At 41.1% G+C, this 20,444-nt stretch overlaps 1 protein-coding gene across 1 annotated transcript; it reads right to left on the bottom strand.

Annotated features, from left to right (window-relative positions):
• Nucleotides 1-1,360: 1,360 nt before the first annotated feature.
• twsg1 (twisted gastrulation BMP signaling modulator 1) lies at nt 1,361-19,897 on the bottom strand. Its single transcript, NM_001006747.1, has 5 exons — nt 19,781-19,897; nt 15,395-15,552; nt 10,676-10,775; nt 7,123-7,374; nt 1,361-2,650 (listed from the first exon to the last, which is right to left on the bottom strand). Exons 2-5 carry the CDS (start codon nt 15,515-15,517, stop codon nt 2,469-2,471), a joined length of 657 nt encoding a protein of 218 aa, NP_001006748.1. The 5' UTR covers nt 15,518-15,552; nt 19,781-19,897; the 3' UTR covers nt 1,361-2,468.
• Nucleotides 19,898-20,444: the final 547 nt, after the last annotated feature.

The raw sequence follows: 20,444 nt of genomic DNA, 5'->3' as shown, positions 1-20,444 counted from the left end.
GCAATTATCTCCTTGGCTGCTGGGGGTTTCTCCCATTCATAACTTTCTTGGTAATGACACTTAGGGGCACATTTACTAATCCACAAACGGTCTGAATGCGTCCGAATGCATTTTTTTCGTAATGATCCGTATATTTATGACTTTCATCGCCGTTGCAACTTTTTCGTATATTTTTTGCGACTTTTTCGTCGCCGACGCGAAAAAATCGTTGTTGCGGCGAGTACAAAAGTTTCGGATTCATTCAAGCTTCAGTATCGTGACTTTCCTTGGGCCAGGTTGGAGCTGCAGAGTGCCATTGAGCCCTATGGGAGACTTTCCTTGGGCCAGGTTGGAGCTGCAGAGTGCCATTGAGCCCTATGGGAGACTTTCCTTGGGCCAGGTTGGAGCTGCAGAGTGCCATTGAGTCCTATGGGAGACTTTCCTTGGGCCAGGTTGGAGCTGCAGAGTGCCATTGAGCCCTATGGGAGACTTTCCTTGGGCCAGGTTGGAGCTGCAGAGTGCCATTGAGCCCTATGGGAGACTTTCCTTGGGCCAGGTTGGAGCTGCAGAGTGCCATTGAGCCCTATGGGAGACTTTCCTTGGGCCAGGTTGGAGCTGCAGAGTGCCATTTATTCCTCTGTGAGGCTTCCAAAATCATGCAAATTCAGAAAGGTTTTTCCGCCGTTTACGATCGTTCAATACGATAAAGTCACAATGGCGACAAAATAGTTGCGCAAAATACGATAAAATCGCAACGGCGATGAAAAAGTTGCGAAAAATACGAAAAAGTCGCAAAATTTTCGTTTACAATCCAAATTTTTGCCATTCGGGATTCGAATTCGTGCTTTGGTAAATCCTCTTAGAGACTTCAATCTCCTAGATAGGGATAAAGTCCAGTAGGCCTGTTTGCCACGGCATGCCCATCCATACACTTATCCATGGCTCTAACTCTGCCCCAACCAGAAGGAAAAATACTATGTGCTTTATGTGTGACAGATCTGCAGCTCCTTCTTTGGAAATGTCCTCTACTTCTTTCTTCCTTGTACTCACCTGTAATCCAGCGTGGCTAAGTAACTTTAATTGTGTAATTAAAGCCCAAGCCATGGCTAGGGCAGGGTCACCTTTTAATGAAGTATTGCACCCGGAGTAATACTTACTTACTGCTATTCTCAGAACCTCACCTAGGTTATATCTCCACAAGAATGATACCTGCTTAAAAATGGTGCTATTTTACCTTTCCACGGCATGAAGATTTTTCACATGTAAGTTTATTAAACCTACATCATTTCTGAATTTCCTTACCTGTTAGAATTAACAGATATATATATATATATATATGTTATATATGTCACAGTGTACAATAAAAGCACGTAGACCAGTATTATTTAGACATACTCTAATTTCCTAAAAAAAATACCATATAATTATATATGACAAAGCAGTGGTATATGTTATATAATACAGTCAGATCTCTTTGTTTTACTGTTAATTAGTTTTTGTCTGATCAGGAATATGATTAAACCACCAATATTTACATTAGTAACTAGTATGTTCCTTCCTGTATATATACTATAGTCATTTCTAGCCACATTTAAATGCAAAATTCCTTGCTGAGAATGATGGGAACCAATTTTTATGATTTATGCCATTTAGATTAGTGTAAGCATGCAGTCCTTGCAAGCTTGAGGCATATCAACACCCAAAGTACATGGAAATGAATGAGTACTATAGCCTGTGCACTGTATGATTAGAGAGTAACTGAATGACAAATAAAAGTAGAGAATGCTGACTAGGTCACCCCTTCCCCTATGAATCCAGCATAATTTGTTCTTTTTTCTTTGCCATTAAAAAAGCAAGTATTTCACCATTAAAGTTTGTTCTCCAGTGACAGACAATGGGAAATAAAGGGAGACGGTAAGATGAAGAACCACAGTTTTCTGTAACACTGTTCCCTATCACTATTAAATCATTTGAAATCCCTATTAAATCAGTTTGCTAAATCTAAATTCCTTTATATTGAACCAAAGCTACCTTGCATTGGTGCAATCTACTCAGTACCATCATACATAATTATAGACAATGGATTGTCCTTTTCCTAAAGCAGTGGGTAGGATAGCAGAGAAAGGCTTTATAAAAAATAAAAGCAGTTTAGAAATCACAATGCATAATGTTGCTGCATGTCCAACACGATACCTGCAAATTTACATCATATAGTTACAAAATATAAAATAAATCTAAAATATTGAAAACGATAGAAACATAAAAAAATATACATATTCAACAAAAATTGTTATCTTTTTACATATTTCACCATCTAGTATATATTTCTTGTGTTTTGTCCTAGAATTAACATTCTTTTTTTCCTTCATCCCTTTTCACTCCAAAGAGGGTGTTGTGTATAATTTGCCCCAAATAGCTTGCCTCAGTGGCAGGAAAGGGGGTAAAATGCAGTACTCAGTGGATTATTCTCTGATCCATGGTGATATGACTTAGACCATACAGTTCACACACTTTACTGTTTTGCTTCCGTAGTCGATACAGTCGGGCCCCACACATTCACAGCAAGCATTGTGGAACCACCGGTACTTCGAGGCTCCCATGGACTCACAGGAAACCTTGCACTGATGGATTGACATACACTCATTAAAGTACACTACTGTGCACATGTGCTCTGTGGAGATGAAATTGCAGATGTCAGCACCAGAATATAAAGGCAGACAGGATCTAAAAGATTTTACCATATGCAGTAAGCAATAAAGAACTGGATAGAACAGAAAAACACAAGAAATTGATTTCATGGAACTTTGAGTATATTCACAGAATAAAAGCCCTACGTCTTACCAAGATATCTCGCCGTTGTCCTTTTCTCTCCACATTTTTTGATAAACTGAACAATTCTTAGTAGTTTCTAAAGTCAATGTAAGAACAAGAAGCTCCCCAATAGGAGCCCTACAGATTGTACTACATTATAATTTGCTGTCCTAGTATCATCTAATCTCTAGCCTATGCTAAAACTATTAACATAGAATGTCATACTTATGCTCCTTTGTACAGTCCTATCGGGTGCATTACTGACTGAAGACAAGATACAGAGACCGTTGTATCTTGTTGTAATATTGGTGTGTAGGCGCCATCTCAGTGCATTGTGCCTGAGTCTGAGCTTCCACAAAGAGCCAGCGCTACACATTAGAATGGCTTTCACGTAACCTATTGTTTCTCCTACTCCTTTGTAACTGGAGGAGTCCCATACCGGACTTGGATTTCTTATTATTTAGTGCTATTCTGATATCTACTGGGAGTTGCTATCTTGCTACCTTCTATTTGTTCTGCCGATCGCTTGCTGGGAGGGGGGGTGATATCACTCCCACGTGCAGAGCAGCAGTTAATTGTGGCTAGAGCACAGAACACAAGTCACATGGCTGTGGCACCCTGGGAAATTAAGAATAATGGCTAGTCCCATGTGAAATTTCAAAATAAAATATAAAATAAAAAAATGTGTGTGTCATTAAAAAATGGATTTCAGTGAAGGATTCTGCTGGAGAAGCTCTATTAACTGATGGGTTTTGAAAAAAAAACATGTTTTCCCATGACAGTATTCCTTTAAAAGTATCTTCTGGTATAATGTGTATGGGGATAATTCAAGACAATTTGTAACTGAAAAAGATAAAATTCAGCCTATGAGTAAATGTATTAGACCAGTACTGTCCAACTTCTGTGGTACCAAGGGCCGGAATTTTTCTGACCTACGTAGTGGAGGGCCGATAATGGAAGCCAGTTTTGACTACTCCCCTTTTTGAAACCGCACCCACTTGAAACCACACCCATGTTATTACATGACCATACCCGTATTAATGGTTGTAGTACAGCAGAAACCTGCCATACTCTGCCTGCCCTACCCTGCCTGTGTGTGCCATACTCTGCCTTCCCTACCCTGCCTGTGTGCCATACTTGGCTGGTTTGTGCCATACTTGGCCTGTGTGTGCCATACTCTGCCTGCCCTACCCTGCCTGCATGTGCCATACTTTCACTGTGTTTGCCATTCTTGGCTGGTTTGTGCCATACTTGGCCTGTGTGTGCCATACTCTGCCTTCCCTACCCTGCCTGTGTGTGCCATACTCTGCTTGCCCTATGATGCCTGTGTGTATGGCACACACAGGCAGTCTACAGTGACACAATGCTGGCACTGCTCCTACAGTCTGCACAATAACTATATATTAAAAAACTTTTTAATTGCAGTACCACCTCAGTATATGTTCCTTTTGTAGTGTGCAGGGATTATTTGTGGGTTTCTACTGCTCCTGAGGTGTGAACAGGGGAACAAATGGGGGTGATTACAGCCTGAGCCTGAGGTGTGAACACTGCAGGGGGTGAACAATACAGAGATTAAAAGGTGTGAACAACACAGGGGATTACATATTTAAACAATACAGCCTGATTACAGCCTGAATCTGAGGTGAGAACCATGCAGGGGCGCAGTTAATCACAGTACTGATACCATTTAAAGCTTACACAAGAGTAAGCCATCAAAGCAGCCAGACAGGTGGGGGGCCACACAGAGGGGGGTCGCGGGCCGCCAGTTGGACAGCACTGTATTAGACCATATGTCCTAATAAACTTTATTTTTATTTATTTTGTTCATTTGACAGGAGGACTCCATACAACCATTCTAAATATTACAATTTGTTACTACCCTTCTTCTAAATTGTTAAAATTATGAATGTTTTTAAATATTTACATGTTGTGGTTAGAGTTGCCACCTCTCGTCACCAGGCAGGGGGCAGGTAAGAGGTGCGGCCATGGCATCACTGGGCGGGACTATGACACAGTGACTGAGTCAAAACCTGACAGGTGGCAACCCTGGTTGTGGTGCTTATTTAATATTCCATTTAACATATATTTCTCTTCAGACCCCCCTCCCCTATTCATCTCCAAGTCTCTAATTCAAATCTGTCTCCTAGAGCAGTGCTGTCCAACTAGCAGCACGCCTGTGTGCCCCCCACCTGTCTGGCAGCTGCGACTGCCTAAACTTTAATATGACTCAACAAATATCTTTGACATATGAATGAAGGGTGATATCCCTGCAGTGAGCATCAACCATTTGGGTTTTTGCCCTCGGTACCACAAAAGTTGGACAGCACTGTTCTAGAGAAGAGGAACTCCAGCAACCAGAGTTAATACTTAAACTTTAGAGCCGCAGAAGAAAACTGCAGTTAACTAGAACACAGAATACCACGGTCAAGGTCATAATAAAATAAAGTTAAGATTTTAAGTAAACTACCCCTTCAAAGAGAACATCACAGTCTAAAAATGCTTTTCATATAGAGTAGGTTTAGAATAACATCTGTGTTTAATAGCAGCTAGCACTCTGTGTTGTGAAAAGTCTTCTCTGTATGTAGGAGGTTAAGAAATGGTATTTAGCGCTTGCTGCTTTGCATTAAATACTTTTAGGTATAATAAGTGGTGAACAGATGACATGAAGAAAAATAGGTCTATTAAAAATAATTAAACAACTTTACTGCTGGAAAGAAATTACCCGCCCCAAGCAGAGCGTTTGCCAAACCAGAATACTGTGGGTGGCTTTCAAACACTAATAAATGTTGCTTACAGCTTGATTAAAGCTCTATGTAAAAAAAAAAAATGGGTGTGTATTTTTTGGAATTTTTCCTTTTATTAGTTCATGTTTATTTTGCCCTTACCGACAACTCTACTGCAGGAAGTTCTCTTCCGAAACTTTCATTAAATATTTAAAAAGTGCATCGCTTCTTAGTCATTTCAAGGCAAAGGAGGTTATGTTAGGACATAAGAAATGAGGGTGAGCTCTCATGCAGCTCAGATTTGGTAGTGAAAGAATAAAATGGAAGCTAGTGAATAAATATATGGCTCTCTATTTAATAAACAACAGCAAGAAAACCCTGCTGTGCAGTATTAGGATGTGGATTTAGAAGTCTGAAATGTGTTTTCCATTAGCAGGTTTTACAGGAAAGATGCAAGTCTATATTATCTAGACAAAACTCTTCCTAGTGGTAAGCTATGGTTTACCTAACCAAGCACTGATATAAAATTCTAGCTATCTACAGGTATGGGATATCTTATCTGTAAACTTAATATCCAGAAAGTTCTGAACTATGGGAAGCCTATCTTCGAGAGAGTCCACTTTAGGGCCAGGACACATGGAGCTACTTGTTGGGGCTACAAAAATAGATAATGCAGATTTTACTGATAATTGTCTCTGTGTTTTAGCAAAGACAGTTCTCAGTATTGTCTATGGCAGGGTATTTTCTGGCATTTTGTAGGCACGAAATGTAGCTGCTACTAAGTAGCTCCGTGTGTCCTGATCCTTAAGCAAATAATGGGGGATGAGTCTTTGCTTTGATCCACTAGAGCACATAGCACTAGCAGGTATAGACTACATTGTTAATCCTTGAAATTCAGACAGATCAAATTAAGATCAAATTAAATGTATGAGTCTACATTGCACTTAATGGTGGCCATACACATTAAAATTTTGATCTTTTCTGTGCCCATTGGTAGCAGGAAAGATCATTCCTAGAGTACAGCGCTGAATCGTCAGATGCAGTATAGAAAATATATTACCTATATTATCTATAAGATAAATATAGATTAGACCTGCAACCCACGTCTATACCCGCATTCCGTAGGGTACCAGCCTTTCTTGCAGGTAACCCACCTTTACCCAACCTGCTGCAGGACTCTATGTAACAGTTTTAGTAAGAAAACCCCCTCATGTCTACTCATAGCCTTTAGTAACAGATACCATAACGCTTTAAGAAAGAAAAAGGATTCCCCTGTATTTAGCAAAAGTTCTGCAGGAAAACTTAAGTGTACATGTCCCTAAAATGGATTCTCCACACAAAATTGATTTTTGCTAATGAAAGAAAATGGAATTCGAATAAACGTTCCACTATATATTCATTAAACGTATTTACTTGAAATCTGCATCGGTAGTTGATTAAGAGACTTGGGGAGACATTTTTGCCTTTGATATTATGTGTATTGGAGAGTTTCTCAGAGTCATGTTCTTTCATAAAGCAACAAAAAAAAAGTTTTTGGGTGGAGATGCCTTTTTCATACAGATATGTCATTCATTAGGAGAAAATCACAGTAAAGCACCTGCATTCATACCTTTGTCATTGCTGTGAGAGACCTCGACTGATACGTTTTGCTCTTGTGGTTGGTTTACAGTTTCCAGGAAGGAGACCAGGTTCTCATGATGGGAAAGCTCTTCCACTACAGGGAAGGTTACAATATTCCAGTTAAGTTGGGTGTCTTCCTCAGTAAGAGCCCGGAACAGGGATGGAATGGATTGATAAATCTCCTCCACTGTACTTTTAGAGGTTGGGGGTGTATCGCTGTAGTTTCTTGGGTTGCACATATCTTTAAGACACACAAAATATGTGTTTAAGAAATCTGATTGAGTTGTCTCAAAGGCATATTTAGAATTTATACAAAGCATGCAGTAACTGCAGGTCTAAATATACATCAAGGATTCTGAAACAGGTTAAACTGCCAGATAGTTTTATGGAGATTCCCAGATGTGTTTAAATAGCACAACAGTACACAAATCAAGGGTATATTAATTACTAATTAGACAGTGAAAACAAATACTTAAGTGCCAGGTGTTTCAATAAACATTTAGGAAAGGTCCCCAGACCTAAAGAGCTTACAATCTACAAACCTACAGCACTACACTACACTGGCTCAGAAGTACCCCACGCAGGGGCAGTTTTCTGCTAACACAGGCACTGGCCCAGATATTAGGTAGGTGACTATAATGAATAGGGGGTGCCTAATACTTGGCACCCCCCCGGTGATTATAAAATAAAGCATCTGACCTGTATGCTGATGCCATGCAAGAGTACATATGCATTGGTTAACCCAAAACAGCCATTGAGCGGCAAACCCCAGCAGTTTTATAGCTTTAAAGGAACAGTAACACCAAAAAATGAAAGTGTATAAAAATAATTAATCTATTATGCACTATTGCCCTGCACTGGGAAAAGTTGTGTGTTTGCTTCATAAACACTACTACAGTTTATATAAATACCCTGTTGTGTAGCCATGGGGGCAGCCATTTAAATTGAAAAAAGGAGAAAAGGCACAGGTTACTAAGCAGATAACAGATAAGTAGCAGATTCCCATTGTATTCTACACAGTTTATCTGTTATCTTCTTATGTAACCTGTGCCTTTTCTCCTTTTTTCATTTTAAATGGCTGCCCCCATGGCTACACAACAGCTTGCACTTAGGGCGGGATCTAAGAAAAAGGACACGTGAAAATGCAACAGATTAAAAGTGGTTAAAGGGGTGTTGCAGGTTTGAGTTATGTCATCTTCAGCAGCAAACAGACAGCATTTTCCTAAGAGAGTTTTTACATTTCAGTATCTTCACATCAGTCATACAAAAGGTGTTTTGTTTCATTCTGGGATTAATTTCTCTTCGAAGGGACATTTTTTGAGTGTTTAATGGAAATTTTGTCTTGCATCTGTATTTTTTTAAGTGATGTCAACCTCATAGCACTAAACATCTGGAGATGTGCCTGGACAGCCAGTTAAAGACCCTGGGAGGTAAGCGCTAGTCTGGCACTCACCCGCAGTATCCCAGCACAACTACACATCATAATAAACATGACTAGTGCCAAGAGGGATCTGCTACAATCCCAAACCTGAGTACCTTGAGAGAATCACACAAAGAACCAAATTGTAGGTGTTGGAGGTGTAGAGTAACTAGGGCTGTTTTCTAAAATATGTAAAATTAGCTGCCAATGCAATTTAGCTGGATTGGCTGCCCCCTTTGCTACACAGTAGAATGGCTGCCCCCCCATTGCTATTTACGTAAACTGTGAGTCTTACTAAAGCAATACAGACCAGTACAGGGTATCATCTCATTATATTAAAATCAATACAAAAGGTTTTAATTTTTTGCTGTTACTGGCCCTTTAGGCTAATGCACATGGAAAGATTAGTCACCCGCAATAAATCTGTTAGTGTAGGCGACTAATCTCTTCTAATTGCTTTTACACGGCAACAAAGTGAATCGCTGGTGAAAAGGCATACGCGTTGCTTGGTTTTTCCAAAATCACACAAAGTTTCCTCCTGCAGGCAACTTTGAAAAAACAAATCGATGTGTATGCTTTTCCACCACCAATTCATTTTGTTGCCGGTGGAAAGGCATGTTGGAGGGATTAGTTACCCACGGTAGTAGAGATTTATCGCGGGCTACTAATCTCTCTGTGGGGCATTAGGGCTCTGGCACACGGGGGAGATTAGTCGCCCGCGATTAACTCCCTGTTCGCGGGCGACTAATCTCCCCGAGTTGCCTACCCCTGCCATCCCACCGGCGAACATGTAAGTCGCCGGCGGGATGGCAGACGCGGCGGCGCGATTTCGCGCAAATCGCCCCGTCGCGTCTGCCATCCCGCCGGCGACTCCCTGTTCGCGGGCGACTAATCTCCCCGAGTTGCCTACCCCTGCCATCCCACCGGTGAACATGTAAGTCGCCGGCGGGATGGCAGACGCGGCGGCGCGATTTCGCGCAAATCGCCGAAAAAGAGTCGCGAGTCTTTTTCGGCGATTTCCGGAAATCGCCCCGTCGCGTCTGCCATCCCGCCGGCGACTCCCTGTTCGCGGGCGACTAATCTCCCCGAGTTGCCTACCCCTGCCATCCCACCGGCGAACATGTAAGTCGCCGGCGGGATGGCAGACGCAGCGGCGCGATTTCGCGCAAATCGCCCCGTCGCGTCTGCCATCCCGCCGGCGACTTACATGTTCGCCGGTGGGATGGCAGGGGTAGGCAACTCGGGGAGATTAGTCGCCCGCGAACAGGGAGTTAATCGCGGGCGACTAATCTCCCCCGTGTGCCAGAGCCCTTAGCCTTAAAATCAAAATCTGACCCAAAGGTGTGGATGGCAAGAGAAAGGAGCGTACTGGCTAGTAGTTTTTTTATTCAGATAAATTTAATTCACCATATTGGCACTCAAGTGTCACCTCCTAAAGCTGCTGCTCTAGGCATGGGTCCTCAAGTAAATGGTAAATACAACCCTGTTTGCCCACTGTTGTTCTATACTTGAAGGTGGTGGCAAACATAAAAGCCATGGGACAGGGATCCTAGTTCTGTAGAAAGCCATTGTACCTATGTTTAAGAACTAAAACAATTGTATTCTACACAGTCTGTTGTGTAAATGTGCCTTATTTGCAATAAAGATTGAATAGCTGCTCTTAAGGCTAAGTAGAAACATATTTATAAATACTATAGTGGTGTTTATGATGCAAATACATCGTTTTTTTTCTGCACAGGGTAGTATTACATCTTTTGAAATGTAAAAAAAACTAGCTTTCATATTCTTGATATTACTGGTCTTTTAAGAACTTGGATAATTGGTGTATCCCATTCAAATTCAGTCACCCCAGTGGCACACAGCTAAGAAGAATGACCTTGAGTTACATGTCCTTTTACAAGGGTGATAAATAGCGTTTCTTTAAAAACTTCCTTCCAATTCATCTTCCCCTAATGATAGCGCAATGTGAATATATGGTTGCTTCTTTATTCAGACACACACTAGAACACATTCCTAGGACTGGATTATAAATAAAACTTGTTGAAGGCACATTGAAAGTTGAGATGTACAGAGGGTGGGATATTTGGGTTTTCTGCCATTTGTACATGAAGAAGATACTTACTAACGCAGTCGCAGCATTCGTCCCAGAGTGTGCCCAGGCACAGCATACACTCCTTACAGCAGGAGCAGTTTCCATCCATGGGCCGACAATGGCACAGCTCCTGGTAAAACACAGTTCATTTCATGGCTTTGGTTCAAGGAAACACACTGAAAGTGTAGCCTGGCTGGCTGCCCCGAAAAGCCCATTTACTGCCTAATATAGAGACAACATGTACCTTTGGTTGTTTTTTTAGTTTATTATGCAGGTGCAAAGGGTCTATTATCTATTTAAAGTGAACATGTACTTTGCTGCTCAGTATAACACCTGGACAGATGTTCTGCACATTTGTTTTTCTAGTACCTAGTGTATGTGTGAATATATATATATATTTATACTACCATACATTATACAGTGACCCCAGAAGCTAGAGGATCAGGAACCAGTTTAATACTTGTTTAGCAAGTACTTTTAACATACAGGTATGGGACCTGTTATCCAGAAACCAGTTATCCAGAAAGTTCTGAATTACCGAAAGGTCATCTCCCATAGACTCCTAGGAATTTTGTTAGAATGATAAAGATGGTTTTCTGTTTTCTTTAGTATTGACTCAATATATTATAAAGTCACTTTGATATGACTTTTTAATATTTATCTGATTATCATCATTTAATAATTTCATATATAGAATGCTTTTGCATCATAACATCAGAATAGTGTGGTGACTTATGTAACTGCAGATTAGAAGGTTTTAGGGTGGGGTGGGGCCCCACCCTGTTAATCCCTGTTAATTTGTGCCGTTTCTGTTTTTAAATGATTTTAAATGTTGTCAGCATTGGCACGGTGGCAAATGAATATTGCCTTTTATTATTCTAATTACATGATCGCTACTGTTCTTCAATTCTCAGTATGGTCTATGGCAGGGTATTTTCTGGCGTTTAGTAGCCATGACAAGTAGCTACTACTAAGTAGCTCCATGTGTCTTCACCCTTAAGATGGCCATACACACACCAATTAGATCGTACAAAAACGTGTCTATGGGTGAAGAAACCCCTTAAATATCCATAGTTACTCAGTATAATGTCTCTTTAAATGGGCAGAACAGGTATATCTGCTTAGCTCAAGTCATTAGTGAGATAATGATCCATTTCTGGTTTTACTGGGCCATTAAGTGCCCTAAAGAATTTGGAACGAGGTCGAATATACAAACTGTTAGCTGACTAGGGATGGGGAGGTAGTTGACTCTGTTAGAAAAGTTACCCCCACCTCTCAAACAGGGAACTTGAAACATTAATGATTTTTATGCAAGATTTATCAACAAGAAAAAAAAAAAGATCACATCTGCCTATACAAATGAAGATAAATCCCTTGCATAAAAATCTGCTAAACAGAAATAATGGGCCATCAGTCATGAAATCAAAGCAATCCTACTTGAGCGGTTCTACTGTATACACTATAAAAGCTAAACATTTACATGTAGGCCTTAGGCTGAAAGCGAGGGCTCCGGGATGTTTGATCAAGCAGATGAGCATTCTGGAATCTGCCTTTTATGGCTTTGTTTTGTTGTTCTTAGTAACTATTTTTCTAGAAAGATGGCAGTGTGCATTGCAACACCCACAGACACCTGGTCTGCAGCCTAAAGAGTCTGTAGGTCTGACTGACAAGTAAAAGGGAAGTCATTAAGGGCTATTAGACTGCTGGGTACACATGTACAAATTACCTGCACACAATAGTAATGCTTGGGGCAATATGGCTGCAGGAGCAAACAGAATTAGTGTGAAAGGCACACACACACACACAGGACTGGCAAACCACTGGCTCTCTATACAAATTCAAGTCCAAATTTCTGTTTTTCCTTCATGGAACAGAATAAAAACTCTCCTCGTACACATCAGATTTTCCACTCAGTGAACACAGTCATGCTGCACACCTGTGTGTGTCTCGTGTCTCCGCCAATGTAACTGGGCAGCACCGACCCATAATGAAAGGGGTTATGTATTTTTAGCAGAAAATGCACAAGATAATCCACATTTAGCAGATGCTTGTTTCTGCAAGTGGTACTGGATGGAATGTGTTAGGCATGGCCTTAATTCCACAGAAATATGCACATCCCCACAAAAACAGAAGATACTTCAAGTTAGGAGAGAGAAATATTAAACACACATATATATTATATATATATGTTTAATGTGTGTTTATCGCCTGCTGTTACACTAGCAAAAAGCCCATCCTAAAATAAAGATCTCCCATCTATGAATTTAAAGATTGCACATTCTCGGAGGAAGTAATATAATGTGATAAGTAATTTGTTTAGCATGCATGCATTAATGGGGCAATTTACACAATGTACCCAAGAAATAGGGCTGGTGCTGGAAATGCATTCAGACCATTGTCTTTATCATAGTACTGTCAGATGTAGCAGAGCAATGCCAATACTATCCCCTCTCCCCCACCTTATATCCTGCTATGTGGACCTGGTCGAAGGCAGATTGCTAATATAAAGAGCACTATTACTCTCTTCTACACTCAAGCTGGCCATACACAGAATCTGCTTGTGTGGCAAGGTCCCCAAATGAGCATATCTCTCCCCGATATGCAATCTGATAATTTGCTCCATACATGGCCCAATAAGCTGCCGACTCGGTAGCTTTTATTAGCCAGAGTATGGCCACCTTAACACTTCCAGTTGCAGGAAATTTGGAGCTTAAGAGTCAACTGATCAGCCTCTTGGCCAATGGACCCATACCTTACAGGAGCCTTAAGGTGGCCATATACGGGCCGATTGTAGCTGCCAATATCGGTCCCTTGGACCAATTCGGCAGCTTCTCGGCCCGTGTAGGGGCAGCAACGACTGGCCTGCCCAACCGATATCTGCCAGGCGGGCGGGTCGTTACGTATATGGCCACCTTTACACTCGTTCCTCTCGTTTAGGTCACATTCATGAATTAGCAGATAAAACCTGCCTAGTCTACAAACTGACTAATATCCATAGTATAAACATATAGGTCAGGCTCATTGGGCCAGTATGCACTTACTGAAAAGTGTACAAAACTTTAGGAATAAATGCACAACCAGCTTTTGTTGTACTAAACAGTGCAGAACACTACAGATGCATTTGGTATCTGCTTTCATTTTGCAATAGACACACTCCCTTGAACCTCCATAAACTTAGTGGGAGCAGCAGTGGGGGAAAAGAATGACCATTTATGCAGAACTGTTTATCTATGTTTAGAACTAGGTATATACACAAGATTTGTTCAGCTAGATTGATTTCTTACTAAAATGGATGGCATCTGCTTCACTAGTTTATTCCATATAGCACCTGCTCAATATTTCTGAAACTAATGGTATTCTTGTAGATTGTAAGCTCTTTTGGGCAGGGCCCTCTTCACCTCTTGTATCGGTTATTGATTGCTTTATATGTTACTCTGTATGTCCAATGTATGTAACCCACTTATTGTACAGCGCTGCGGAATATGTTGGCGCTTTATAAATAAATGTTAATGTAATGTAATGTATTCATTTAAACTTGGTCTCTCTTTGTTCTACTCATGTGGGAAGGATTTCTACTACATGTGGATGATCTGGTCTGGCTCACAGTACTCTTTTACCCTACAGGTGCATAGTTGGGTTGAGGCAGGACCTTCAATCAGAGGGGGGGGGGGTTTCGTTGGCAGAACTTGGACCTAATTGGGGCCGTCCAGGGTGGATTAAAGGTGTAAACATGCATTCAAGGATTTTCTCCAATAATTGTGGCTCCATTTTACTTGTTGCCAGGGCCCAGCATCTAAGGGGCACAGGGCCAATAATTGGGCAACCTGGGGGGAAGACCCTGCTAACTTTGTAGTAGTGAACCCCATGATAAGTCATGGAGGCCCTGGGCTGAAGTCAGATCAGACCAGTCAAGTTTTTCCACTCCCATCTACCCAACCAATTTTGTACAGACCTAATTTTGTGCATGGGACATGCTGAAATAGCAAACGTTTTTTAACGATTTGTTTTAATGAGGGTGAAGGATTTCAGAAAATTATTCCTACCCTCCAGAGTCCAGTGAAAGGCCTGTATATACTTTCAGCTGACACATGAAATTGTTGCCTGGATAAAGTAAGTTGGACCAAAGTGAACACTTTATTGGTTGGCTTGGTGCACACTTTACAGCCATCTGTATAAACAAACCCCTATTTTTTATAAAGAGGGCTTCTCAATGGACTGCTGGTTTATTTTGAAATGACCCAAGAAGAATAAGACCATTTTAATTTTAGATTTCAATTTCTAGATGTTGCCCTGTTTACTGCAAGAAATAACAGAAAACCATAACTATTTTACTTATAAAACAATAGGTAAAAAAAAAGTGGAGTATATTGCTCATCCATTTGACTATAAAAAAAATGTCCCGTTAATGAAACGTGTCAGGCTACTACTCTAACAAACAGTTAGTAATTGATACTATTTCCTTGCATATTGCAGTCTCCTGGCTGAAAATTCTAAATTCTAGTTTAGGGTTGCACCAGTGAAGGCCCATTAGCTGGATATAGTCTTTCAAGGCACTTTTATGGCTTCCAGTTTTTCCTGTAAAATATACCATAATCATACTATAATCCAGCTCCCAGACATACTGCATGGTTCAACATTCTATGCAATGGTTTTGGGAAAACAGAAATGGCCCCTTCTGTAGTCTATGCATTTGTACTTTTACATTTCATTTACATTTCTAAATGCCTCAACATGTGGCGTATACGTTACCTGTAATAAACATTTACTGACATCGCTTGCACACAGAGCCTTATTGCAGCAACGAACAGGCAAAATCCATAAAGAGCAGAGGAGCAGAGCTGCTGCTGGAATGGGTAGGAGAGAGGGCTTCATACTTGGCCACCAAAGAGCGATGTGTCCCAGCAGCACTAGAAATAAACACAAATGGATTTGTCAGTGAGTGCACCCAAGGTGTCTGGATCCAATCTCTGAGTTAGTAAGCTGCAATTAATAAGGAGAACTTAAAGCTGAGAAATATTTTACTGATCCTGGCCATTTGGCATTTCCACTATTTTAGGAGTGCAAAGATCTGCAGCTTCGGGTGCAACCTGCAGGGCAAACTGTCTAAAACAGGACGCTTTGTAAAAAACGTCAATATAAAAAAAGCCAACATTTTAGACTCTCCTGACTTATATTTTTATCTTTAGTGGCCCACTGGCAGAAACGTGTGGGGCTACTTTGTTTTAAGACTGTGTTATTGAGTAGTGGTACCAGTCCTGAACTGAGGCATTAGTGGTCCATTTCTATCTTATAGTAGGAAAGAGAGGTGGCAATAGCCCCTTTACCATATTTTAAATATTGTAGCCCCCGGCCCCATCACAGTTAAAGACAGGCCTGTGTATAGTGCACATAAAACAATGAGCTACACATCATTATGCTTCTCAGAAGTACGCAGGGCATTCTTGTGCCATAATGACTCACGCAGTTATGGATCATATTACAGGTATATTCATCTCCAGGGGCAAGCACAGGATCTCCATCAGAAGGGTTCCACCTTTACATTCCATTGGCTGGATTTTCATATTCTCTGCATGTCCATAAGCTGCAAGTCTTCCATTTACCTAACAACCAACAATGTCATGCCCTGGCAAGTCCACAAATCCCACACTAGTGCAAAGCTGCACCAATGTGAGCTGTCCTGCTGTCCCAGAACTGGTCAAGAAATGGCTTATTATTTTAAGCCTGGGCCACACTACTGGCAGCCTGTACCACTAGAATGGACCATGGTGGCCCTCAGCCTATAACTTTCCCATGATGATTCATTTGCTTTCACAGAACAATAAGAAATACATGTAATATTACTGACCTTTCTGGTTTCCGTTCTATAGAAATATCTACATTATTAAAGGCACAACACAATATGTGCCAGGGACATAATGCAGAACCTGGTAGTGTGCTGAGGCATAATGAATGCCTGCCCAACCAATATTCAGACAAAAGTTGGCCAGATGTGAAATTCCTGTCAGGAGAGGACCACATAGGGCAGTTGTCTATCAATGGGTTTGGATAGACCTTGTTGTGATCCATTGGTTGGCATTGGGTTTCTTTTGAGCACAAGATCCAATCTTTCCAGGATCACCCCTATCCTGTAACTCTGATACTGCCCTTTATTTGGTCATACATTGGCCATTTCTCCTGGGTATCGACCTGATCTGCCAACAGGCTGAACTGCTAGTTATACACATAGATGACTACATTGTTTTCTTCTGAATCTAAACATTGCAAGATGTAAAGAAGAGCTGGGAGTCTAATGCTCACCCTGGCCGATACCCCATTCTGGTCTACAGACAGCAAGGTAGATTGGAAGAGTCTGTATGTCTCTGACTACGGGGATACAGCTGCCAATAGTCCTAATCATTTTTGTCATCTTTTTTTTTTGCAAGTCATTTTTCTGACTGTAACCAGATAGCAAAAACAAGCAAACAAAAGGCATAAGAGATATGTGGAAGTTGCCATATTGCCATAGAAAGCAGTAATGACAATCTATTTTGAACCCTAGACCTGCCTTTGCTGCATTTACATATGAAGATGACTTTTCTCTGCCACTGAAAAGTAAGCCGCCGCCTACCATTATTAGGTTAATAAATGTCTAAAATGGTAATGTTTGTAATAATGAATATTATAAACAGTGAAAATACTTTATAAGAATTTACAGATTGAAGATAAAATATTCCTTAACAGCAGCAGCCATGATTATATACAAGAACAATCACTAGTACGTGTCCAGGGCACCACCAAATATCTACTGTTTCATTACATTACACCCCTTTTTGTCAGCACTTACGTGCCATAGTTGATCTGTGATTTGCTATACAAAGGCCCTATGGCCCAGTATGGCAGCTTGCATTGCTACAAAGAATTTTTTGTTGCTTATACACTAGTCTATGTTTCTCGAGAACGCACAGAATTTGACATTTTCAAAGTTACCTGCCTTTAAAAGACAAAACAAATGCAAAATTGCAAAAAAACTGGAAACCTGATAGAGTTATCTATTAAACAGGATCAGAAGCGATCAAGCTAAAAATCTAATAAACTCTAGACATAAGGGGAGCATTTCCCATTGTGTTATATAGGAACACACTAGTTGAAAAGCAGAACACCAGGCATATTAACCCTGCTGCCCTGTAGCTGTGGCACATACAGCAGCCATGCTGGGAGTGGCACTTTCCTTCAGCCCGACTGCAGTCACTGGGTGAGTCTGTAGCAAGTAAGGGTCTCATTATCCAGCAACAAGCAGAGATTTCAGGAAATCCTATCTTGAGGCAGGTTTTGTCCCTACTAACACCAATCAGATAAGCAAAAAGAACATTCAACCTGACAGCCACCTCTTTAACATATTGGGTGGAGTAGGATTGTTCTAGCCCTAAACAGTGCCAATTGTTTTTACTTTCTTTAAAGGCAACGCTAGTCAATAAAAGGTAACGAGCTCTGCTTTTTTTGCTTGTCTGCAGCAGGTTCCAGCAACGCATTTAGCATAGAAATAAAGATGTACAACCTGGGGGAGCCTTAGGGAATTCACAAAAGTGACTTTGCTATATTATTGTCAAATAGTGTCGGAGTAGAATAAAATGCCCATTTATGCCAAATATCATATGACATTTTAATTCCATTTATAGATTTCTTACCCCACACAGTGATATTTTGAACTACATCCCTCACCATGCACTTTAAGAGTTCTGGAAATTGTAGTCTAACTGTGGCTGAAGTGCAGCAGTCTGTCCTTTTGGTATGTAATTTCAGATTTTGAAGAACCCATTATACAACTCTATAACAATGAAACAATAAAAGGTGACAAGTAACAAATGTGACCAATTTGAATGGTCAGCCCTAGGGCCAGCTAATCACAAAAGGGGTAGGAGAGCCTGAGACATCAGACTATTGATTATTTGTTTATCCCTCTCTGAGCTTTGGCTCCAAAGCTTGTAGCAGAATTCACGTCCCTCCAAGACTGTTTTAGTAGTTGGTACCAGAGTACAGATATATATACAGCCAGGCAGATACTGCTTTCAGTGGCAAATACATTAACACATTACTTTTAAACTACTGAACAGTTGTCGTTATTGTACATTAGATGCTTAGAATTAAAAAAGGAACTAAACATAATGAACACAAATACATTTTTCCACACTTGTATAGGTTTCATGCTTGATAACCTATGGAACATAGCTCTTAAACTAAATACATGAGCGCTACAAGGCCCAACAGTGCAGATGATGAGATATAAGCTGTTAATTAGAGAGGGGGCAAGACATGCCTCGACTGTAATTAAGGTTCACTTTCCATAAATGCTCTGTGAAATATAGTTTGTTTTTTTGCCAGAGGGAGCCTTATTTATCTACACAGTTTATTTCCATGAGAGGGAGCTGCCATACTGTGTTTTGGCTGCAAAGTCTCTAACGAAACAATGCTTTTAAATAATCTAATTATCCTGATGAAAGGGAGAATGTCTGTCTAGCAGGTGAGTAGACCTGTTTTGTGAAAAGTTTGACAAAACACTTGTTTTTTTTTAGAATCGATTACTGGTCAGCACAATGTCCCTTTAAGATGTAGCTTTAGCCAAGTAGAAACTGAACTGTGGCCTCCTGTCTGCTGATGAAGTGCAGATCTCTTCTTCCTCAGACTGACTGAGAATGATGGGAGTGCATATAGGCTTACACCATCACACATCTAAAGGTGCTAAAGGTCACACCAGAGAAAATATAATAGAGAAACATAAAAATCTTGTGTCAGCAGTTACTTGTGTTGCAAACATAAATCCGAATGCGGGAGAGCATAAGGTGCAACATGTTACAGGTTGATATATTGGTACACAATGGGTTAAAACGCACTTAGCTTAACTAGAATAGTAGAAGTAGAGACTAGAAGGGGTTAATGCAAGGCATCAGTCACACACTTTCTACAAACTGGCTACAGAATGGGCTCTGGTGACTTTAAGCTGCCAGTGCTGGAGGTATGATTATACAGGCATCTGATGATGATGATGGTCTGTGCTTCCCTCACACAGAAATTCAGAAACACAAAAAGCTAAAAGAAATAAACAGCCCAACAAGCAGATGTTTTTCCCCTGCCATGGGGGCTGCCCAGCCAGGCGCTTACCTGTGAATGGGAAGTTGCTGCAGCAGTTCTGTAAGCCCTGGGCTGCCCCACACTTCCTTCCCTGAGAGCAGGAGCCCAGCTATGCAGCTCAGTGCACACTCCCAGACCTTGATGGCGTGTGGAAGAGAAGGAGAAGGAGGAGCAGGGATATCCCAGCCCCCAATATGCTCACACAAAAACTTCCAGCCACTTTCCAGAGCCCCTCCCTTTCTCTTTTCCATTCTCCTAAAGAGGCACAACTGGCTTTTTCTCTCCCCAGCACCTTCTCCTTCTCAGTTCTGCCATTTTACTGTAGCCTGACTACTGCTATATGTATAGTTCTATGTGTCACTGACCAGCAGGGACTGAATTGCCAATAAACTGCACCTGTACCATACCCATATTTCATATGAATGTAAGATATCTTGTGTACTGTCCTGCTTAAAAGATATTCTCATGGGCCCAAGATCAGATCATAATAAAGACCCATGCAGACTCATAGTGAGAGAACCACATCAACAGGTCGATAGCGTCTAACATACCAGACAGATGTCTGGCCCCTACACAGTCCATTAAGCTGCCCACTCAGCCTGGAGGGGCCAAGCCAGCAGCTCACATCAGCCTGTGTATTGCCTGCTTTAGTGCCTTAACCTGGCAGCATTCAGGCATTACACCCCTCCTGCTC

The sequence above is a fragment of the Xenopus tropicalis genome, chromosome 6 (genome assembly GCF_000004195.4).
Source record: "Xenopus tropicalis strain Nigerian chromosome 6, UCB_Xtro_10.0, whole genome shotgun sequence".
Classification (NCBI taxonomy): Eukaryota; Metazoa; Chordata; class Amphibia; order Anura; family Pipidae; genus Xenopus; species Xenopus tropicalis.
The sequence above is the reverse complement of the archived record's forward strand: the minus strand, read 5'-3'. Positions and strand labels throughout refer to the sequence as shown.

Excerpts from the sequence above, each read along its gene's own strand:
- twsg1 (NM_001006747.1), bottom strand. The coding sequence starts at position 15,517 with ATGAAGCCCTCTCTCCTACCCATTCCAGCAGCAGCTCTGCTCCTCTGC. Across the intron at positions 10,776-15,394 it reads TCAGTAAATGTTTATTACAG|GAGCTGTGCCATTGTCGGCC; the intron begins GTAACGTATACG and ends GTGTTTTACCAG. Across the intron at positions 2,651-7,122 it reads CTCTCACAGCAATGACAAAG|AGCACATGTGCACAGTAGTG; the intron begins GTATGAATGCAG and ends TCATCTCCACAG.